The sequence below is a fragment of the Abramis brama genome (genome assembly GCF_963993115.1).
Source record: "Abramis brama genome assembly, chromosome: 3".
Lineage (NCBI taxonomy): Eukaryota > Metazoa > Chordata > Actinopteri > Cypriniformes > Leuciscidae > Abramis > Abramis brama.
Window position 1 is genome coordinate 44,422,682 of NC_139965.1, and position 23,586 is coordinate 44,446,267.

A 23,586-nucleotide genomic window follows, 5' to 3' on the forward strand; every position below is an offset into this window, starting at 1 on the left:
GATTTTATTGCTCCTTATAATAGCCTAAATGTAGCTAAAAAAAAATTAAATGAAAATATAAAAAAATGCGAAAAGGGTTCATTGGTTGAGTGTACATCGGTTGTATACTCATTATTGCGGTGCATTATGGGGTTGAATTAGTTCAGTTAATAACGTCAACAGTGGTCCCAGAGACCACTACAAATGACTGTCCGCTCAAATAGTGCCCTGTTTAAAGGGGAAATTATGCATAAGGGTCATTCTATGGAAATGTCCATTTTTCTGTCCCTAGCTTTTACAGAAATATTACACTTAAAAAAAACACTTTAGGGTTACAATTTCTTTACATTTTAAAATAAAACAATATGTTATTTGAACAAGTACACCTTCTTGAGCCATCAATGTGTCAATATTTGATTTTTATTAATTATATAGAATTCCAAGCACCACAGAAGTCCTCGTCCCCACAGTCATGCACAGGGGGAAAATGCTTTATTTTGAGGTCAATAACAGATTTTTACACCATTTAAAATACAATAATGTATACATAACTATCAAATATATTATGTAAATGATATAAAAAACAAAATGCAGAATAAATATTATAAAATTTATAATGAAAGTAGTGGTCCCCTGGAGTTGTCATTAAACAAAAATCTTTTATTTTGAAATAAAAATCACGCTGATGACATCACTTGACTTCCTTCTTCCAATTTCCTGAATATCTATGAAGAAAAGCCCATGGTAGATCCACTGTCTCTTTTCAGTTATCAGAAATCTTCTCATTTATCTCATGATTTCATATGAAGCTTTTAGTTGAACTCACTGGTATGACCTACTTTATTGTTAGGTAATTGTAAAAAAAAAAAACTAGAATACAAATGGATTAAACTACTTAATTTAGTTAGTATACCATGATTGACAAGATGTGGTTTGATACCTTGCAGCAGCCATTTTGTAAAATGAATTTTTCATGAAAATTGTCACTGGTGTTACTGTAACTGGTGTCACTTTTCTTATGGGTAACACCAGTAACTCACATTTATAGATAAACTTTATTCAAAGCTATTAATTTAGATTATATGCCAAATGTAACAATTTAGTCTCATCTACTTAATTATAGTTGAAGAATAATGATATTTGGTCTTATGTATGTCATTGGTGATTCATTGTGTCACTGGTGTTACTGTCTTTTTTTCTGTCACAGTAAAATACAATGTCAATTGTTCAATGTGACATAATAATAATTTTACATCCATTTAATTCTGCTACACTCAAAAGTTCAGATTTAAAGGATTGCACATAGGGATTGCATCATTACTTGATTTTAACTGGTTTTCAAATATTTTCATTGTTATAGCAAACACATGGTTGCGCAAACGAACTAACCTCATTCAAGCACACTTTTAACAAACCTGATTAAAATAAATAAAACATAATCTCCTTATTTGTTGCATTATTATTATTTTTCGGTAACTCTGACTAAATGTGCTGAAAAAAATGTGAAATAATATTTCATAAAAACCTTTAATATTGCCAAAGAATTAAGGTAACACCAGTGACAAAAAAAATGGTACATGCAGTCTTTAAATAAATGCACAAAAAAATATAAAAAATCATTAAGCTGTCATTTATGCGTATTCATAAAGTCAAAGGGTAATCTAATAATGTGGTGTAAGTTTAAATGTTAGAAAAAGAAATCAATTTTAAGACATAAAAGGCTTAAGCTTAAAGACATTTGAGACACTTTTGCCATACCAAAAGTGGACGTTTCTGTAGAATGACCCATAAAACAACACAAAACATTTTTTTAAAGGCTTAATTCTCTTAATCAGCTCTGTTTCTTTCAAATAATTGAGTATTTAGACCCTCTAATCCATAAGTAAGCATTCTTTAGAATTTATTCTTCCACTCCCATCTTCTAAGTTTCCTTTCAATGTTTCATGATTTGAAACATTCTTAAGCATTGGTGGCAGTTACAATACAGACCTTCCATTGCAGTATTCAGATTTTTATTTTATATTAGTAACAAAATAAGCAAAGGACACCCTCTTCATGAAATGAGACAGCAAAATAATTACTGGTAGTTTAGATTTTTCGACGTTTGACTAAGTGGCATCAATAGACAATTAACAGAAAAATAAAATAAAATAAAATAAAATGCCCCGCGTTGTTATGAGAACTACAGTACCCGACAAAACAAAGGCTTAAATAACATTCCCCTTTTTGTGTAAGAGAGTTGCAAAATCCGTAATGTAACTGGTCAATGCATGCGCCAAACAACAGAACACAAGAGCTGATTGGCTAGTTCACAAGCCTAATGTCCCGGATGTAGAAACGAGTTATATTTCACAGAGAAGAAGGCGCGTAACTCAGTTTGAATTGGGTGAGCAACTGTGTGTTTTCGCGGCTCAGCTGTAGTAACTGTCATTTACAAATTATAAAATGGTAAGTATTTTTTGCTTGTTTGTATTTATTTTGTGACAGTCTTCTTTTTGGAAAGATGCATAACAGGTTAAAAGTACATTTCGAGTTATCTTCCTAGTCATTTGAACAATATTATGCGGCTAGTTAACGTTAGCTAGCTTAGCTCCTGTGCTAACTGGCGTCGTGTAAACACGAGCGCGTAACCGTGAACTATCGACTTGTTTAAATATGGCCGTGTACGTAATGCAAAAGGTGTAAACGCTTCAGTTGACTCTTGTCTTATAACAAGACGAGTGAGTATGGTGCTGTTGGTTTCAGGCTGGGGGTAAAGCAGGAAAGGACTCCGGGAAGGCGAAAGCGAAGGCTGTTTCGCGCTCACAAAGAGCTGGACTGCAGGTCAGACCCTTCGTAATGAACAAAGGCCCTTGATTGAAATTAATTCGTATAAACGAATCTTTGGTTTGCAAAGAACTATTGTTAGGGTAATGTATACTGTTTTCTTTTACGTAATTTAACATATGGTGAATCACTTTTCGCCATCTTCAGTTTCCAGTGGGTCGTATTCACAGACATCTGAAGTCCAGGACCACCAGTCACGGGCGCGTCGGAGCTACTGCCGCAGTGTACAGTGCTGCTATTCTAGAGTATTTGACTGCTGAGGTGACTACCATTTAAGGGAGACTGCATTGGGTTGAGACTTTTCAAACCTGTGATTTAACATGCCTGTTTTCATATTAAGGTACTCGAGCTTGCAGGAAATGCTTCTAAAGATCTGAAAGTGAAGAGAATTACCCCACGCCACTTGCAGCTGGCTATCAGAGGCGATGAGGAGTTAGACTCCCTCATTAAGGCGACTATTGCTGGTGGTGGTAAGTACAAATTCAACCTTCGAGTTTTTAAATTTGTGTTTTTTAAATTTGTGATCTAACCTTTTCCCCTCTTTTTAAATCCCTGCCTTGTAGGTGTTATACCCCACATTCATAAGTCTCTTATTGGGAAGAAGGGACAACAGAAGACCGTGTAAACAATGTTGTCTCAGGACATGAGTGTTCACAAAAATGTATTGTTTGCCCTGTAGATTAGAATTTTAAAACTTTATATTGTCCATCTTTGCATTTACTCATTTCTGGGGTTTTTTTTTTTTTTTTTTTTTTTTTTAACATGGCTTCAGAGAAGCTTTTTATTTTTATTTTTGTCCCTTTTGATGTCTGGCTAGTCTTGTGTACTTTTTTTTATTTTCTTTTTTTAAACTTGTGAAGTTTCAGGATTTTATTTCAATAAAGCTCAAAGTGCCAATATAAATTTCCAGCTGTTTGATAAAAAAAAAAAAAAAAATTGGATTTAATTCTTTCTTTTTTTCTTTTTTTTTTTTATTGTTGGAGAAACCTTTCTAGAAATTCTTTCTATTGAGGGAGTCTCAATGGACATTTGTAAAAATTTAAATAAAGCCATTTAAATCCTTATATGCATCCCAGAAGTCACTGCAATCTTTATCCAGTTATGAAGTCACATTTATTTATATAGTGTTTTTTTTTTTTTTTTTTTTTTATATTCCGATCGTTTCAAAGCAGCTTTACAGAGATAACAGGAAAATAATGCAAAAAAGTTTCCAGAATAAAATAGTGTCACAGTCCAGCTTCAGTGATGTTTCATTTAGTTCATTTACTGTACTCACCATGTTCAAGTAGCAAACAACAAACGGTAGAGGGCAGCGTTACATACTCCTTTATTTTGATTTTGACCGCTATAAAGACCCCATCAATTTAACGTATACACAGAGAATGTCTAATAAGGCCCGTAGACGGGCTCTGGTATACATTTTAAAACGATATCTGTTTTACGTTAATTATTTTGCGACAGGCACCAAACTTGATTCCAATGTATTAATTTGCAGTAATGTTAATTAACATAAAATATGTAATGCAAGAAAGGGGTTACTAAAACTTGTCCATGTTATTGGTATGATTTATTTTAAAACATTACTTTGGTATAAATTTATTTAGGTCAAAACCATAGTAGACACTTAACAGATTATATATTTTTTTTTAATCGTTGGTGAATCCTTCCCATTCGTCTGTTCAAAATATTTAACACATTTTGTATTTGTTCTATAGGAATTATTATTATTTTTTTATTACCCTGTGAGAAACACAATTTTAATGATTGTGAATTTCGCAAATTCTTCATCCACAAATGCAAAGGACCAGGATCAGGACCTGTCAATATGCTTGTGCTTTTCATTATCATATAGCTTATCGCAAGAATTACCTTTTATTTTATTTTTGTAATATATTTTTTCCGTTCTTTGTTTACTCAGCATGTTTAGACTGAATTAATGTTTGCTTGTTTACAATAAGTAAAAGAAAGAAAATAAATACGTCTAAAATAATGTTTTGTGATTTGTCACTGTTTATAATATTAACGGTATTTTGATGATATGGACAAAGTAAGATTTGCAGCAGCATTAATTTTAATTTGAAAGGCTTTTCCACGCGATTAGTGCAGCGTTCAAACACTGAACCGGAAAAGGAGTGCGTCATGTGGCATTTTAAACCGGAACTGTTCTATACATATGAACCTTTTTTTTTTTTTTCACACCTTTATTAATACATATGAACCTATGTAAGCATATTTTTGTCTGCATATTATTGTTCCCTATTTGAGTTTGCAAATTGATACTGTTCAGTAATAATAATAATAATAAATTTAAACCGGAACTGAATAGTAAAAAATATCTGCGAAAATAGTCAAAAGATATGTGTTATAAGTTATTGTTTCAATATCTTAGAGAAACTAATTTAAGTGAGAGGATTTTTTTTAAACAATGTATATACAGTAGTAGACATTCTGGTCCACGCTCCACACCATTTGGTGGCGGTAATGCACCAGTTCGTTGTTTGCCAATCGCCAATAAACCCTAGAAGAAGAAGAAGAAAATAGGCTAGCTGTTTAACTCTGGGTTTAACACGAATCACAGCGCTCATAAATACTTTTTAGAGTATTTTTTTTCTCTAGTGCTGAGAGATTTCTGAAGAACACAAAGGAAAACATTGCTGAAAACGTGTGGCAATACGAAGGTAAGTTTATAATTCAACGGAGAGACACGTTTGCTGCTTGTCATAGTTTTCAATGAAGCGCCCTGTATGTTACATAATACAAAAATTAAACGTTTATATAGTAAGAAGTGTGTGTCTTCAGCTGGCTCCTCCACTGCCTGTCACGATGCCTGCTTTACTGGAGAGACCAAAGCTGTCCAATGCGATGGCCAGAGCCCTGCATAAGCATATCATGAAAGAGAGAGAGAGAAAAAGACAAGGTACAATGTGTGTTTCCAGTTTAGAGCAAAAGAGTAAGTAAATAAAAGAAAACACCATGTTTAAATTGTTTTGAATAGCACAACAGAATATTGGTCCGTATTACACATACATGGGAACAGATTCAGTTCATTATTAATTATGTCTAAAAAGGTGGTTTGTATATAATTTTTTTCATACTGTAGAGGAGGAAGAAGTCGACAAGATGATGGAACAGAAAATGAAAGAAGAGGAGGAAAGGAAACGAACTAAAGAAATGGAGGAGCGAATGTCTTTGGAAGAGACTAAAGAACAGGTGTGTACAGCAACTCTAGCAAATTCGTTTCAAGCCCTTCAAACGAAAAAACCTGGAGGAGCACTGAAGTGTGATGTTCCCCATGCATTTTCTCATTCTCATTATTAAAACCTTAATACACGTTTTTTTATCGTTTATTAGGTTCAAAAAATGGGTGAGAAATTGCAGGTTTTGCAAGAGGAGAAACATCAGCTCTTCTTACAGCTTAAAAAAGTCCTTCATGAGGAAGAAAGGCGTCGCAGAAAGGAGCAAAGGTGAGTTATTTATTGTCTGTTGTGTTCCTTGTTATCTCAATCATGCACTTGTACTTTTTGATTTGACCCTCCCCTTTGTTCAGGGACTCATTATTCCGTTTCTTTACATTACATTAAATGTCAGTGAAACCTGTTCAGTTTGTCTCAATTGTTGAATCTCTTTATGTTCCTAAAAATATTTTACTTGTTAAGACATTTGCTAGAAATAAAAGCAGTTGAAAGTGAATGTTTCTTTTTTTGCTGAGTTTATATTTTCTAGATATATTACAATGTAATTAATTATCAAGTGTATATGGATTTGTTAATTTATTTTCAGTGATATTACATCACTGCCTTCATCCAGTTATCAGTCCAGCTTACCTCTGCACTCAGGACAGCATCTACTCAGCATACAAGGTGGCGTATTGAAAGGTTGCAAAACCTTATTGACCTTGGATTATTTTGAAGAAAATATTAGTTGACATTAGAACAACAAAACACAGTTTTGTTCTCTTAAGTAGACCATACCGCTATCCTGTGCTTAAAATGCTCTTTTGTGTGTTTAAGGAAGTCCAGTGGGTCACAATAGAGTCGGTGGTTTGTTAGGGGAGCGCAGTAAGCAGTTGTTTCAGACACCTCTGATGCCAGTAAGTAAATAAATCTGAAGAACATGTGCGCATTTTTTAAAAACCGTAATGTCAAAAAAGAGTGAAGTTATGTTTTATGCTTCACTTTCTGTCACAAAAAATATTGAGAATTGTGTTGTCATAGTCATTGAGGTGTTCAAGCTACTATTGCATTTTTCAGTAACAATAGCATCTTTAAAATACTGAAACCTTTTTTTTTTTTTGCTGGAATTACCATTTTATAGGTCGTATCTGGCACACATTTATCCATAAATTGTCTTGTCTAGGGCCATCAATTCTCCAGTCAGTCAGGATTCCTCACTGGTTCCTCTGAGCATGGGCAGTTCTCAGGTAGCGCTGTGGTCCATGAGCCATTTGCAGTCTCCCAGGCCCAGCACCACACCTCTTATGGACATGCTGCTTCTGTGCCCATCAGCTTTGCAGGCACCACCCAGATCAGAGGTAACAATAAATCCTGATTGTTGAGATTTTTTTGTTACATTAGTCAATCACAGTCTTCAGATGATGCAGTGTTATTCTAACATTAGATTTCTAAATTGACTTGGTTTTTCTTTATAGGAAATTTATTTTCATCTTCTCAGGTCAACCAGTTTAATCAGTTCAACTTGCAGAACTTTTTATAACATTTCTGAGAAACTGCACTGCCCTGAGACATTGAGACACACTGAAATAAGCTCATCATAGAAACGTTTAGAACATTCAGGCGTGATTTATCAAAAGGTGAAATGCGTCGCTGAATTCCCCGGAGTATTCTTAGTTTTTGATATAGTTCATTTAGATATTATCTGTGCACTTATAGAGAATTGGATTTGGTGAGATGCCCTCCCTTCACATTTTCTGTGTATGTAGGCACACCTTTCCAGAGCATGCCATTCCTGTCCCACCAGCCTCAGGGTTATGCTGTCCACAGCCATTTCACTGCCCAGCCAGGTAAAGAAGCCACCTCACGTGATCTCTTTTTACATAACATTCATTGCTCTGATCTTAATGCGGCTCTTCCTTAAAAACATTTGTGCTTCACTTTACATTAGCCATTCTTCTCTCTTTCGGCTAGAGATACGCATGCAGATTAGATTGTGCTGTATTATCTCAACAAGATAAAGTTTCTTCATTAATGTGTCAACGGAAACATTACACCAAGAATAAACAAACTTTTTTGTTTTGGTCCATTATTCATCCATTGATCTTCACAGGATTCATCCCTAGTGCTAGTATCCCCCTTCAGAAACAGCTTGAACATGCTAATCAGCAGTCTGGCTTTACTGACTCTGTAAGTACTTCCTGAGACTCATTTGGAAAATATTTGGAAGTTATGAGCTTTATCTTCCATGAGAAAATGTATTGTTTATACACATGTGCTTATAATAAATTATTATTTTGTGTGTGTGTTGTCATTGTTAGGCTGCTCTTAGACCCATGCATTCACAGGCTTTACATGTGAGTGCAGCTGGTCTGATGTCCACTCCATCCATGGCTGTCCAGATCTCTACTGCAAAGGTGAGCTCACTAACCTGCATTGAACCCCTCTAAATGCCTGTCATTAGATAAAAAGGTCATCAACATGGATTCTTTATCACAGGTGTTTAAGAATATTCTTTTAAAATAACTGTCAGTTGTTTTGATTGTCAATCATTTTTCATCCATTCACCACATGTTTTTGAGCAACAGTGTACTAGATTTATACAGATATGAGACAAAATAACAAACATGATTGTAAAAAACAAGGGGGAAAACAGCATAGTTGTAATTGAAATTGATGCAACGCATAGTCAAAGATGTGAGTGCCTGTACATTGTTAGTTGCTATTTTTAAACCATTGATTAACCATTTATTTGTTTTACCATTTAATCACTACCCTGTCACTTGAACCTTAAATACACACCTCTTCTTTCCTCAATATTAAAAGATGTTCTTGGTTAATTTAACATATTGGTAAATTTGGTGAGGATAAACATTTTTCTTTTTATTAATGACTCTTTGCAGCTGTTTTATGCAAAATAGATTGACTTTTTATTTAATTTATGATGTTTCAGGCTCCATTCCAGAGTTCATCTCAGCCAGCATCACGTCTCGCCTTCGTCCCTCACGCTCAGGCTGGACAGAGATTCTTCCACCATGGAAAACCACATTAACTACTAAAAGTATGACCATGACAAGGTGCCAGGATACAGAAAACTCTTGAAACCCAGTCAATTTGAATTTGCTTTTTTAACATTGTAATAAATGTCCCATGCAGCAAATATAGTTAGATTACAAACATTATTGATATTAAACAATAAGGAATGGTTTTACACACTATGAATCTATGAAAAGATTCGTCATGGTTTGTTGATTTTGGCTAAGTTATTATGATGTTAAAAGTGCAAGGTGGTACTTTACGTCCGAGGATTGACGTCCAGAAAAAGATTGAAAATAAAGAGCCAAAGGTTGAATAAGCTGCGCTTTCCCTGCAAGACCCTTGTGAACTTTTTTTCCTGAAATTTAGCAAGAATTGTCTGTGTATTTTAACTTTATAGTAAGTTTGAAGTGTTAGTATGCAGTTTAATGGCTGTTGGATCAGTAAGAAATGTCCTGCATTACATGAATACTTTCTCAAATACAGAACAGTAACTGGGAGTTGTTTTGTTATTTAATGTCTTTTTCTTGGAGTTTGCCAGCAACAGCCATGCCATTGTGATCAATATATTACAAAGGAGCCAAAACACATCACAAATGGAAATAAAGACATGATTTATATGTGCTCTTTTTAATATTGGCTGGGTTGTCTTGCTAGAATATAAATTTGTTTATTTCCATTTATTTTTGAAACAGTTTTGCAAAACAAAAACTTTACTCATACCATAGTCAAGTGTAATGTACATGAGTCAAATCAGGGAAGTCTTCCTGCATCTATCCATTCACCAGCCTGTGCGATATTGTCACTCCCTGCTTAAGGGTCTTTTGCTTTAAACTACCAGAAGATAAAAGGGAAGTTAAGCAGAACACTTGGTCCTGTGATACAAAACTGCATCCTATTACACATATCATTGCCTTTGTATCTGTCCTTCACAGGAGATTCTGCACTTGAATGTTTTTCACTTCCCCTCTGCGCTCTTAATTGCTCATAAATAAAATGAACCACATAACAGACCTCTTGTAGCTATTTGCTACTTAAATTTAAGATAACAAAGAACATATTAGGGCCAGTTATCTTTTTTATAAAAAGTGTCAAAATCAACAAGGACACACTCATTCAACTGAAGACAGTTATGAGGTGCCCTTCTCAGAAAAAATAAATAAAATTGTTAATGTCCCACACCAGCCATACATCACAATGGCGCTTTAGTCCACTGTCCATGAATTCCATTTCTCTTGTTTCACAATAATTTAATTTGGAACATTTTGAATATTAAATTTATTTCCTAGTTTTTAGGGCTATAAAGTACAGAGAGGGAGAAATAAAGAAAGAATGAAAAAGGAGGGAAGATAGCATTGCTGAGGTCTAATTTTCTCCTATCCGGGTCCGGTGCATCTGGGCAACCCCTGAGAGAAAGGAAGAGAATAGTACAAGCAAGAGTGAGGAAAGAGAGTGATAAAAGTAAAATAAACAATGAAGTAGAAAAACATGGGGGGGGGAGTCCATATCCACAAAAGTATGTAGAAGACGAAACTGTTCAAAACAAGGGTTCAAGTTAAATGTAGGTGGAGTGTCTACAAAAGTAAATGTGCGCTCCATTACAGAACAGAGTCTGAAATACTTGCTTGGATATCTGTCAGTTCATTTTGAAGCTCAAAGTCAAAGAGCACAATAAGACGGTACACAATCACTTTATCACTCCAATAACTTAGGAACAGCAGATATGGGTGATATTAACACATAATGGTTGTTTTTGATTCTTCTTAAAAAGCTATTTTACAATACAGCATGTTTGGTTACACATCAGACAAAATATTAGCTGGTAGTGTAAAATACAAAATGAAATTCCAAAAACATGAAATTCGATTTACAATCTCAGTCATTGCTTTCACATAGCAGACACAGATCAAGACACATCGAACACTGCAGTAGTACTACATCTCGGTGTTAACCAAAAGTGCATTTGCCAGTATGCAAACAGCAAAGTATTGTATGTAAAGAAAGCTTTTTCTGTCCTTTTTAAATACATTATTGAACTTCCTGGGTCAATTTCTGGACACAGATCACATATAATTTTGGACAAGGATAAAAAAAAAAATGTATAAAATCAGTCCATTTCTAAAGCCTAACCACTACAGAATAATTATCCTGGATTCAGTGTCTGGTAGAGATATGAAACAAGAACTTAATGTACATCAGGAAAGTCATCAGATTGATTCAGACATCAATCATTTGGAGACATTCAGTCTTTTGATTAAATTCCTTTTACAGACTCTTTTTTCTTCTTCACCGTTTGCTTATTCATACATGTAAAGGTTTGATGGTTTGTTTTATAGTTTCCAGTTAAGGTAAACATTTAAATAAGTGCTTTGCTGCAGACACACTGGTGAGGCACAGTCGCTCCAGGCCTAGTTATCTGGTGAGCATGTGCACACGGCAGCAAGAGCTCCATATACCTGCTGTGTTTTATTTAGCCATGGCTTTGATGGCTACTGCAGCCTCCTCATTCATAGCAGACAGAACAGTGATCTAGAAAGAAACATGAAGAGGTTCCACTGTAAACTATTAACATTAGTTTACAGTGACATTTGAACAGTGACATTTGCAGTGACATTTGAAGGGTGACTGCTTTAACAACACTTACCAGGATTTCCTCACCAGCATCAAACTTGCTTTCTATCTCTTTGCCAAGGTCTCCCTCTGGCATTTTCAGGTCTTCTCTGACCTCACCGCTGTCCTGGAGCAGAGACAGGTAGCCATCCTGAATGCCAATAAGCTGAAAAGAAGAAAAACAGACATTTGTTAAACACTATTATTTACTTCTAAAGTACAACTGTGTCTAAGGGTGTTTTCACACCTGTTTTTTTTTCTTTCTTTTTTTTCCGATTGAATCAAACTCAAGTTCGTTTCCCCCCTTGGTACGGATCTTTGAGGCAGGTGTGAATACAGCAATCGCACTCGGGTGCGGACCAAACAACCGTACCGAGACCCAGCTGAAGAGGTGGTCTCGGTCCTGTTCCAAAAGAACTCTGGTACGGCGCACATAAGAACATGATCTCTCCGCCGGAAAAGTCTTGCAGCACATCTTCGTCTTCGTAAAATCCTAATTACAACATCGTATAGATGACTGTGGCAAGCAGGACGAGGCCGAGGGCCGTGAGAGAACGTGATCTCACGGAGGAGCTACGAGAGAGGACCAGGCCTGGGGCCTGTACCATGATGGTAGTTGAACTCAGAGTTACAGGATTAGTTTTGAGTTGACAAAACCAAACCAATCCAACCAGGCTTTGTTGGTACCATAATGTTGATCATCAACTTTCTCTGTCAACTCAGGCTTTGATCCTGAGTTTAGGTGTGACATCAGTAATGAACAGCCAATCACATGCTGAGAAAGAGTGAAACTGCGATGCATTTCTCGCCTTCTAACAAATTTACACAGCAAGAAGAAAATAGCTGTCTATGAAAGAGGACAACTAAAAGAAAAAGTCTTGCTATATCAGTGCAAGTAAAAGTTGTGAAGTTAGTTTATACAGTTGATAAAGTTATAGAGAGAATTTAACATTTAAGCTCACATGTAGTCATTTTATAGCTTTATCTATTGATTCTAAAGCATATTTATATTACCTTTCTAAATGTATTAATTTAAACTGTGCATAATAATAATTGATAAACTAAAATTGTACAAGTGTGATCGATTATATAATAATTACATAATATCTAAATCATACAAAATTATTATTCTAAATAAGAATTGCTAAAAGCCAGACGATTTTGTCTTTAAAAATCATTTGCTATGAGTGACCTATAATTTGAAGTAGAAACAGGTGGAGTGACTTTATAGCATCAGACATGTGTCACTTTGCTCACAGCTGATTGGTCCAAGTTCGGTTTGCAACCTCTTACCTGGAACATAACCTGCCCCGGACCAGGAGTCTCATTTATAAAACTGCGTAGGATTCTTACTAAAAGTGTACGTGCGCCCGAAAGCCAAAAATGGCGTACGCCAAAAAATATTCACTTATAAAACCGTACGTACGCCAGAACCTGTGCAGAATTCACTTTATAAATCCCAGTCAGTGGAAGATAGTGCGCACATGCATCTCCTCCCCGAAATAACCATATATGGAGCTGGCAACGCCTCGTTTTACTATGCAGATCCTCATCTGCATATCATTTAAATATGATTTTTCATCCATGTGATAACATGTTTAACGGTACAAGACATTAGGAAAATATGAAATATGGATGTGCCGTCACATTACATTAATAAAAAATATTTTTTTTAATAAAAAAAAATATATATTTTTTTGTTTTTGAATAATTAAATCAAATAGTGTAAAATACATTTCAGAGAAAGTTTTTCTCAATCTTTTCCACTGGCCAAATAGTATTTTTAATTTCTTTATATTTTTAATGGAAACAGATAGGCCTTGTTCTGCATTATTTGCACAAAAATAATTTCTCAGACAATCTGCTATTATCATGATAAGCAATTATCTCTGTATTTAAAACATTAAAACACAGCATGCCACAGGAAAAGTTTTCAAAAGCATTGCATCCACAACCAATATTTCTATTTATTGAATATACAATTTTTTGTAACTTCCCAGAAATGATTTCATGTAGTTTAAGTTTAACTCCATTAATGAGAATGGCATATTTAATCTAAATGTTTATATCAGAAGTAAAACATAGTTGAAATCATTATTTTATTTATTTAAACTGTTATTGTGAACATGCACTGTATTTATGATTAGGACTCATAATGAAGTTTTACTTCATCTGCCGTTAGATAAGCTATATATGCGTCTGTTTCACAAAACGGCCCAACGTTTGCGTGCATGTGTGCAAATTTTCCCATCAAGTTTGTTTTTATAAATCACAATTTATGCGTCGGAAGTGGCATACGCCTCTTTCAGGGCCTGTTTTGTGTGTACTCAACGGTTATAAATGAGGCCCCTGGTTAGCCGTGGAGCGCAAGTTACTATGGCGATGAACACTGCTAAAAGCCAAACCACTTTCATGCCTAAAACCTAGGGTTGGCGCAAACTAAACTGAAACATACCTGGCAAGCCACCTAAACCGGCTTCATGGTACAGGCCCCTGGACTTTTATGTTACTTATGTTTTGTTTATGTGTGTGCGGCAGTCATCCGGCAGGGGCAGCTGTTTTTACTTTCGTTTTGTGTTTTATTATTAAATTGTTTAAATGTTTGCCGGTTCCCGCCTCCTTCTTCCCATATCAACATACTTCATTACAATGATATAGCATAAGTTATTGCTCATAAGTTTCTTCACATTGCATTACTAGCTGATAACACCAAATGAATAAAAATTGCACTACGAAAGATCTCCATGATTAGCCTGTTTTTGCACTTCCTGCTTTTCCCTGCTTGAGAATTTCTGTTCAGTGAATGGATGACCTTAGCACACGTGTGGTTTTGTTTACACAATTTGATTCACTTGCAAACAGGGCAGTGTGAAAGCGAACCACAACAAACATTGTATTTGGTCCGGACCAAAGCAAGTGAACTAGTGGACTTTCCTGGTGTGAATACACCCTAATATTGCTAGTCACATACCTGGTAGTCCATTCTTTTGATGTTAGGGACATCCATATTGTGGGTTGAGGGACAGATATCCTCATACTTTTTGCCAGAGAAGATGTCAATGCCCACCATGTGAACCTTTGAACAAAATAAGGTTAAGGGTGGGGGTTACTTCACAACTATTCAAAGTCATCTAACTACATTTCATACCCACACATTATGTGAATGAATGGCCTCCCTTTCACCTGCACCTTATTCATAAAGACTCGTATAAAGGGACTTCTGGAACTCCATTGTGCAAAACATCACATCATCCACACACAATCTATGTAGCTGGACAGTTAACACTATGACTGCTAAATTATTATTATTATTTTGTGATATACCCTTCAAATATTATTGCATTTCAAGTAAGTAAATGAAAGTGATGTGCATTAGTCTCACTAAGTTATGAACTATTTACAATTTTTATGCTTTGTCACATAACCATCACTCACCTTGGCGTGTCCATGTTTACCGGTCTTAGATGTGGACATCTCCACAATTTTGCATGGTCGACCCTTTAAAACCACAAAACCATTTTTGCGCAGGGCAGAGCACTGCATGGGGTAGGTAGCAGAGGCACCTGCATCGCCTGTTGTGAAGTCCAGGTCAGCATCCGCCATGTCTTTTCTAAAGATTAATGAGCCAGAATTACATTAGTTAATATTAGTCAGCATAAGTCAACTTAAAGAAAGATGGTTTGATACAAAAGGAAAGACCTATCTTGCTATTCTTGAATTAAACCCCAAACAGACCAATATAAAAAATCTTTCATCAAAATGACCTTGTTCATCCCCTGAAACAAATTTCCTTTTTTTCCGCTGACATCACTTGGGGCCATAATAGCCAAATAGCTATTTAGAAAAGGTTGGGTATCGTTTAAATTTTAAAGTTTCCAATTCTTATCAATTCCTAATTTCGATTTCAATACGGTAAAAAGTATTGAAGTATTGTAGCTGAATACCATGAACAAAAATCAATAGGCTAAAGAACAATTAAACAATAAACTTTTGCCTATGGTTTAAAAATACCATAAAAAAAATAATAAAAAAAAGCCTAACTAATATAAATTTCACACATTATTAAAGACAAGTAAACACTCAGTAATTAAAAAAGAACAAATAAGCAAATTAGCAATTGCACAAATAAATTCAACTGAAAAAGATATGATTGAAAAAGTGTTTTAAGATTTTTCAGGTACAGAAACCAAATTTAAAAAAGCACTGCACTTTATAAATAAAATTTACATTACAAATATAGTTACAAAAGTTATTCAGTCAAGAAAAGCGACTAAATTTTCTCTTTGTCTTTTGTTGTTTGATTAACATTATTATAGAGAAGGCAGCAAGATTAGGCTGCTGTCACTTTAAGAGAAGCATGAATCCAGTATACTGTTATGGATCCCTGAACTTAAATCGATTTTCGATTCCCAACCCTATATTTAGGTGACATATTTATTTATTTTTATACTCTGAAATAAGCCAAATTATGGAAAAAAGCAATTCACACAAACTTTAAATAATCATGACCAACTAGGATGAGGATATTTGTCCCTGGCCTCAAAACACAGAACAGACATTTGAAGAATGGACTGCCGGGGATGTGGACATGTACAGATTACATTTAAAAATAGAATAAACCATGACAATTACTGTATTACAAAAAAGGTGTACATTAAAAGCAGTGCAACACATACAACCAAGCTATATAAATGCATATATATAAAACAGTAAATTTGGTATGAGGGAGAAATCTTTGCAATGTGCCACATTTTTTTTATTTCTTTCATTATTAATTTTAATTATCTTTCAACAATTGAAAATAAAAATAATGTGGCACATTGCAAAGAATTCTCCCTCATACCCAATTTACTGTAAAAAATAAAATAAAAATAAAATATATATATATATATATATATATACACACATACACAATACTGTGCAAAAGACTAGGCTGCATTTGCACTGCAGGTCTTGATGCCCAATTCCGATTTGCTGACTATATCCGATTGCTACACTGCCAAAACAACCAAATGTAGACGTTCTGACCCGGAAAATTAAGTAAAACAGCTCGATATGCAATGGATGCAGAAGCAGACAAAATTATCATAGTGATGCGCGGATCGCGGTCATATCCGCGGGGGCTCTGTGGATAATCCGCGGATCGGGCGGGTTAAGTAGGCTAATAAAAATAACATTCTGATTAATTTCGGGTGGGTCGCGGGTGGATATGATAAATCATTATTAACGAAAATATTAACTACATTCTCTAAAATATGAGTATGTTCCATTCCAGTTTAAGTTTCAAGGGACTGGGAGTAAAGCCTGTTTATGCCATTAAAAAAATGAAATTCTGTCAAATAAATTTTGTTTTAAAGAAATGTTCATTTAAAAGCAGCGCTCATTCATCATGTAACGTTATTATGTTACCATTAGAGATGCGCGCATCAACCGTCGCCTCGAGTCCGCTGTTGAAGGCAGGGCTGCCAACTCTCACGCATTGAGCGTGAGACTAACGCAATTGACACTTTTCACACGCTCTCACGCCACACATCCATTTTCTCACGCACAGAAAAATTGCGGAGCAAAGAGGTACTTTTAATATTAAACTAATTCTCAGCTCTTAGATTCCGTCAATTTTATTACGAAATTCAGACAAAAATGCGTTTGGCGCTTGTAAATGTGACGTGACAAATCGCTGAGCGCCTCAGTTCAAGTGCACGTGAACCGATCATCTGTTACTTTTTTATTTAAAGATGCAGTAGCCTACAACTTACCGAAAGTATACATAATATCGACCAATTAGTGTTTTTCAACCACGGAAAGAGGTCAATATAACAGCAGGAGAACAATTATGTCACATAACGTTACATTTACCTCAAGAAAGCCATTTAATGACCATAGCATGTTAATTGAATAGAAAAAATAGCTAGAGAGGAGATTTTGCTGAGCACTAGGCTATATTACATATTTATTATATTTTTACTTATGTCATTAAATAATTGTTATTATAACAAAAACTGCATTATATTTAATTGTATTTGTTATTTTTAACCTTTAATAATACCAGCAGATTGGGCCCTCTATGTTTACAGCATTAGGTGAGATTATTTTTTTTAAATAAAATTTAAAATAAACGTATCCAAATTAGTCAATATTTAATCAAAATCAGAATCAAATCACAAGAATGGAATTGAAATCTTGCAATTTTTGTCAAGCAATAATAAAAACTGTAGGCCTATCCTACCAGTCATTGTACAATGTAGGCTAAACATTGTAACATGTTGTCACTAAACTTCATAAAATTCTATTTAGTTACCAAATGTTTTGACAATCACAATTACACTTATTGTGATGCCATATTTGTTTTTACCCCTGGAGCCTTCGTCCTCCATCGCGCCATTAATAAGTCATGTGATCGCAGTTGGTGTCCACCTGAGTTGACGTCCCTTTTTTAATGATGTAGCCTATGACTCGCATTTACTGGGGAATATCCGATTTATCTGCTTACATGGCAGACGCAAATGCACGTATCCGATTCATATCCGATTTATTACCACATATGAGTGAGGCCTGAATCCGATCTGAGAAAATCGGAATCCATGCGGTTTTTTCCTGCTTACACGGTCATATCCGATCTGCGCCACATGAGAGGAAAAAATCGGAATTGGGTCACTTGAACCATGCAGTGTAAATGGGGCCTTAGACACGTTATATTTTCACACACAAAAAATTGTTTTTAAGTCAGTTATTTATATATTTTGCTGTAGTGTGTCAATAGGAAATATCAGCTTACATTTCCAAACATTTATTTTGCCATCAATTGTAATTATTTAGTGAATCTCTGTACGGACAAGGAGTCTGACAACAGCCGGTACGCTCCACATGGAGATCTGATCTCACTATCATCGAATCCATCTGGGATTACATGAAGAAAAGGAAAATCCAGAAGATTGTTTTAAATGCAAAGGGTGGCCACATCAAATATTGATTTTATTTAGTTAATAGTGTTAATTGATGAATAAAATCTACTTATGACATTATTTTTGAAAGCATCGTCACTTTACAGCATTTTTACACAAGTGCCTAAAACTTTTCACAGTAGGCTACTAGCTTTGAGTTTCTTTAAGGATTAGTTTACTTCAGAAATACAATTTACGGATCATTTACTCACCCCCCCAAATTCTCATCTTGCACTAGCTCTGCGATGCGCCTCACATTATGTAATCACGTTGGAAAGGTAGGCATAAGTACCAATCCAGTGTTTACAAAGCGAATGTGCAAAGACTAAGTCAAGTGCCCTTTACAAAAGAAAAAAAAAGGAAAATCAACGATGTTGCAGTTTAAACGATTTTAAGTTTTTCGCCCTACCCTACCTTTTTGAACCGGAACACACGTGACCGTGATCACGCATTGCGCAATTGCAATGCACATTGCAGAGCTCATGCAAGATTTTGACCGACCCTTATTTCTTATTTCTTGCCTGGGATCGTGTAGAGCCCTTTGAAGCTGCATTGAAACTGCAATTTGGACCTTCGACTTGTTGGTTACCGTTGAAGTCCAACTATAGGAGGAAAATCCTGGAATGTTTTCCTCAAAAACCTTCATTTCTTTTCAACTAAAGAAAGAAAGACATTAACATCTTGACAGGGGGTGAGTAAATTATCAGGAAATTTTAATTCTGAAGTGAACTAATCCTTTCAAGCGTCTTGGAGACGTTGCCACAGTTCTTTCTGGATTTAGTCTGTCTCAGTTTTTCCTGTTTCTTCATGTAATCCCAGATGGACTCGATGATGGCGAGATCAGATCATACTGGCTGTTGTCAGACTCCTTGTGCATAGAAAAATCTCACTGGATTATTACAATTTATGGCAAAAGGAATGTTTGGAAATGTAAGCTATTTACAATATGCCACATTATCTTTATTTTTTAATTATTAATTATCTTTAAACAAACGAAAATCTCAATTAAATTAATGAATTGTAGTCCCGTGGATCACTGGGTTTGCAGAAGCAAGCTATACGGGAACAAGAACATGGCACCTGTTAACTGAACTAATGACATACCCAACTATTGTAAATATGTAATTATATATAAATAATACCCATCAACACTGACACTTTGTCATTAACAGCTACAAAACACAACATTTGAGTAACTTCACTGTACAATGTTGTCCTGCAAGTATTCACGTGGGAGGGGCCCAGACGTCAGGTCATATGCAGCCCATATCCCACGACTGGACATATCGATACATAAATCCATTTTACTACACAAACAAAATGCTAATACATCCTATTTTCATTTTCAAACAGCTAACATAGTATGAATAATCGATGCGCTTCATAAGTCTAGTCAGTTGCACAAGTAGCGGACGTAAATTAATCCACGTAACTCGCGCGCTATCGCATACTTGCATTGTAACATATTTTGCAGGGAATAAGAGCCGTAACGTTATGTGTTTGAACAATGAAAGTTGGGCCGCTTTCATAAGGACACGCGTGTCCTCCAGCCGCAGTGAGCTGGCTGCTATCTGAGGCCTGCTGGATCCGCCACTGCGCACTGATCAGGACCGGGGGCCCGCGCCGAGCAGCCGCGCTCATCACGGCCGAGCAGGTGCACGCATGTCACCGTTATACTGCACATGACAGCTCGTGAACCAGATCCACAGACTAACTTTAATGCGAAACGAAACCCTGTGCGGCTAACAGGAGGTTTCCTATGATGTAAGGTTGAGCTAATCTACGATGCGAGGCGCTGTGGACTCATGCTTCTTTGAGTTATGATTAAGTTTTTCTTTGTCTTCGTGACGCGGTGAAACTTTGACGCGGAATTTCTGCGTCAAATTCAGTTTAGTTTGTGCATCCAACGCCCAAGGAAAATATGTTGTTGTCATTCTAAATTACTCGCTCAAAATAATGAGTGCACATGTCCTGCGAACACTTAGCAATTTACAAGAGATGCTGTATCTTAAGCTAATTGTTTGCTTTGTTTAGAAGACTGTCAAACGCGTGAAACAGATGAAGGGTTATCTCGAGGGAGGAGGTTGTTGCTACGCGGGATCACGCCCGTTGTTTGAATTGATTAAGCATCTATACTTACCTGGTTTACAGCCTTGTCCACGCTTTCGGGCCAACCCAAACTAGATATCCCTTTTTCGTGTCTCCTCTTTCGTTTCTGTCTGCCTGATTTGTTGCTATCAGCTGCGCGAAGCCTCTTTGTTTACTCACGCAATTCAGCTATCTTGACTGCTGTCATTACAAGCGTTTCGTATTCCCCTCTCTCAGTTTGAGCAACACGTTTAGTTGGCTGACCCAATGCGTGAATCCTAAACTCTCTCTCTCTCTCTCTCCCTCTCTCTCTCTCTCTCTCTCTCTCTCCCTCTCTCTCTCTCTCTCTCTCTCTCTCCCTCCCTCTCTCTCTCTCTCTCTCTCTCCCTCCCTCCCTCCCTCTCTCTCTCTCTCTCTCTCTCTCTCTCTCCCTCCCTCCCTCTCTCTCTCTCTCCCTCCCTCCCTCCCTCCCTCTCTCTCTCTCTCCCTCTCCCTCCCTCCCTCCCTCTCTGTCTCCCTCCCTCCCTCCCTCTCTGTCTCCCTCCCTCCCTCCCTCCCTCTCTGTCTCCCTCCCTCTCTGTCTCCCTCCCTCCCTCTCTCTCTCTCCCTCTCTCTCTCTCTCTCCCTCCCTCTCTCTCTCTCTCTCTCTCTCTCTCCCTCCCTCCCTCTCTCTCTCTCTCTCTCTCTCTCCCTCCCTCTCCCTCTCTCTCTCTCTCCCTCCCTCTCTCTCTTTCTCCCTCCCTCCCTCTCTCTCTTTCTCCCTCCCTCTCTCTCTCCCCCTCCCTCTCTCTCTCCCTCCCCCTTCCCCTCCCTCTCTCTCTCCCTCCCCCTTCCCCTCCCTCTCTCTCTCCCTCCCCCTTCCCCTCCCTCTCTCTCACTCCCTCTCTCCCCCTCCCTCTCTCTCTCCACCCCATCTCTCCCTCCCTCTCTCCCCCTCTCCCTTCCCCTCCTCCTCTCCCCCTCTCCCTCTCTCTCCCCCCCTCCCTCTCTCTCTCTCTCTCTCTCCCCCTCCCTCCCTCCCTCCCTCCCTCCCTCCCTTCCTCCCTCCCTTCCTCCCTCCCTCCTACATGCCAATCTGTTATTGTAGGGACATTGACATTACACATCCCTAAACATGAGACTGAACAAAACTAATTGTGAGTCAGTCTGAAGGTTTTGCTATGTGAGTCTACAGGGCAGAGCTGACAGAGCTCTGACAATAACCCTTACTTCACTACAACAACTATAAGCTCCACCCGTCCCTAGCAAATGCACTAACCTTAAAGGAATGGTTTGGAGTAAAATCAACCTAGGGTTGGACCTCAAGCCAAAGCCCCCCCCCCCCCCCCCCCCCCCCCCCCCCCTTTTGATTTGGGAAAAGCACGTAAAAGTCCTGGCAGAAAGCGATGCATCAGGATGTAGTGTAATGACGCCCAGTTCCAGGAATGCACTAATATTTTGTTGGTAGTACCAGTTTGCAACAATTATTAGTTAACACTAAGTTGTCAACACTTCAGAAAAAAAAAAAAAAAAAAAATGTTGGATATACTAGCTTTCTGCCAGGACTTTTACATGCTTTTCCCAAATCACTGAAGTGACCTCAACGACCGGGTTAGCGGTAGCATTAGCCATCAGGCAAGTGTTATTTAAATAAACTCCTGATGTACTAACAAACTTTCCAATGCCTCGTTGTATGAGTACAGAACCTATTTGTACTACTGTATAAGTTTAGTACCATTCTGGGCATTCATTCTGGGTTCAGCAGTTGAATACTATTGGAAAGATCTCAGATTTGCAGTCAGATTGTGTAGTACCAGTAGGGCTTAATTGGGTCATACTGTCCAGCAAGACCTTGGTTTACATATCACAATAAAGTATGACCAACCTCTCAGAGCAGTCAAATATTCCTGCCTCTACATAATGTCATTAATCGCCTTAATCTGATTGTGCTTATTTTTGTACTGGTGAAAGGTGAGATCAGAATGTCTATTGCCAGAATGATAAGGCAACACTGGTGAGGGTTCAGAGTGCGACTGGAAGAGTCAGTCAGTAGAGACTCTAGTAACTCTAAATATAAAAAATAAAGATCTACACAAATATTTTATATTCACATCTTTTGTTTTCTACATAGTTCAAATGTCGTATGTCTGCGTGTGACTTTAGTCTGGATTTCTCTTGTTCATAATGCAAACACATGCGTAAGAATATACACTCTTTATTCTTCATTTTTCATATCTTTTAACATGGTTGCAACCAAGGTTTTACAGTTGTTGTTTAAAAAAAAAAAAAAAAAAAATTCAGAAACCAGTGAATAAAACTAGTGAATAAAATTAAAATGAATAAAATAATGATTGTCCAATAAAATTATAAGGTGTCGGAAGAATATGACCAAATGCATGGCACCCACAAAGTCTTGGCAAGTCTTTTAGATAAAAATAGTCAAGTGAAACTTGATTCTTGTGACCTATGTGTAGAAGGGCTTGTGCAAGTCATAATGGGGGGAAAAAGTGAGGCCATAACCAGGCACAACGATATTAAACTATGATATCCCATCAAATCACCAGGCTATAGGCTATTTGAGATTTGTCTGATTTTCTATCAACAGCTATATCTTCTAGAGAAAATGGTATTTCATGTAACCATTACAAAATATTAATGTTTTGATAGATAGATAGATAGATAGATAGATAGATAGATAGATAGATAGATAGATAGATAGATAGATAGATAGACAGACAGACAGACAGACAGACAGACAGACAGACAGATTTTAATATTAACATTTTAATATTCTGAATATAGGCTGTGCAAGAACATGCATTTAGAAGTGTTGTGCTTCCTCTTACAAGGTGTGACAGAAGAGGAGGCATTATACAGACTGACTGAAGCTGGATTATGACATTATGATTTATGACACAATCATATAGAAAACATTAGCATCTTGTTATCAATAATTA

At 36.7% G+C, this 23,586-nt stretch overlaps 3 protein-coding genes across 6 annotated transcripts; 2 read left to right on the forward strand and 1 right to left on the reverse strand.

The window, feature by feature from the left end:
• The first annotated feature begins 2,304 nt into the window (after positions 1–2,304).
• Positions 2,305–3,869, forward strand: LOC311078705 (histone H2A.Z). Its single transcript, XM_084107685.1, has 5 exons — positions 2,305–2,427; positions 2,725–2,802; positions 2,953–3,066; positions 3,146–3,275; positions 3,369–3,869. Exons 1-5 carry the CDS (start codon positions 2,425–2,427, stop codon positions 3,428–3,430), a joined length of 387 nt encoding a protein of 128 aa, XP_083963811.1. The 5' UTR covers positions 2,305–2,424; the 3' UTR covers positions 3,431–3,869.
• A 1,397-nt stretch (positions 3,870–5,266) lies between these two features.
• Positions 5,267–9,511, forward strand: LOC311079984 (G protein pathway suppressor 2-like). 4 transcript variants are annotated; one of them, XM_084109717.1, is made up of 11 exons: positions 5,267–5,483; positions 5,605–5,755; positions 5,906–6,015; positions 6,157–6,269; positions 6,586–6,665; positions 6,816–6,895; positions 7,162–7,336; positions 7,745–7,825; positions 8,089–8,165; positions 8,297–8,392; positions 8,929–9,511. In XM_084109717.1, the coding sequence occupies exons 2-11, from the start codon at positions 5,629–5,631 to the stop codon at positions 9,025–9,027; spliced, it is 1,038 nt and encodes a 345-aa protein (XP_083965843.1). In that variant the 5' UTR covers positions 5,267–5,483; positions 5,605–5,628; the 3' UTR covers positions 9,028–9,511. The 4 variants fall into 4 exon arrangements, with proteins under 4 accessions (XP_083965843.1, XP_083965844.1, XP_083965845.1 ...); XM_084109718.1 differs by having other exon boundaries at positions 5,268–5,483; positions 5,605–5,722; positions 6,586–6,680; XM_084109719.1 differs by having other exon boundaries at positions 5,310–5,483; positions 5,605–5,722.
• Positions 9,512–10,272: 761 nt separating this feature from the next.
• LOC311079985 (eukaryotic translation initiation factor 5A-1) lies at positions 10,273–21,076 on the reverse strand. Its single transcript, XM_084109720.1, has 6 exons — positions 20,703–21,076; positions 15,057–15,231; positions 14,593–14,697; positions 11,656–11,787; positions 11,468–11,540; positions 10,273–10,417 (listed from the first exon to the last, which is right to left on the reverse strand). Exons 2-5 carry the CDS (start codon positions 15,222–15,224, stop codon positions 11,478–11,480), a joined length of 468 nt encoding a protein of 155 aa, XP_083965846.1. The 5' UTR covers positions 15,225–15,231; positions 20,703–21,076; the 3' UTR covers positions 10,273–10,417; positions 11,468–11,477.
• Positions 21,077–23,586: the final 2,510 nt, after the last annotated feature.

What these genes read in the sequence shown, in the direction of transcription:
- LOC311079984 (XM_084109716.1), top strand. Translation starts at nt 5,629, where the DNA reads ATGCCTGCTTTACTGGAGAGACCAAAGCTGTCCAATGCGATGGCCAGA. An exon ending in ACAAGGTGGCGTATTGAAAG is followed by an intron (nt 6,681 to 6,815) that starts GTTGCAAAACCT and finishes TGTGTGTTTAAG; the next exon opens with GAAGTCCAGTGGGTCACAAT. An exon ending in AGTCTGGCTTTACTGACTCT is followed by an intron (nt 8,166 to 8,296) that starts GTAAGTACTTCC and finishes TGTCATTGTTAG; the next exon opens with GCTGCTCTTAGACCCATGCA.
- LOC311079985 (XM_084109720.1), bottom strand. Translation starts at nt 15,224, where the DNA reads ATGGCGGATGCTGACCTGGACTTCACAACAGGCGATGCAGGTGCCTCT. An exon ending in GTAAACATGGACACGCCAAG is followed by an intron (nt 14,698 to 15,056) that starts GTGAGTGATGGT and finishes TTTTGTTCAAAG; the next exon opens with GTTCACATGGTGGGCATTGA. An exon ending in TCAAAAGAATGGACTACCAG is followed by an intron (nt 11,788 to 14,592) that starts GTATGTGACTAG and finishes TCTTCTTTTCAG; the next exon opens with CTTATTGGCATTCAGGATGG.
- LOC311078705 (XM_084107685.1), top strand. An exon ending in CACAAAGAGCTGGACTGCAG is followed by an intron (nt 2,803 to 2,952) that starts GTCAGACCCTTC and finishes CGCCATCTTCAG; the next exon opens with TTTCCAGTGGGTCGTATTCA. An exon ending in TAGAGTATTTGACTGCTGAG is followed by an intron (nt 3,067 to 3,145) that starts GTGACTACCATT and finishes TTTCATATTAAG; the next exon opens with GTACTCGAGCTTGCAGGAAA.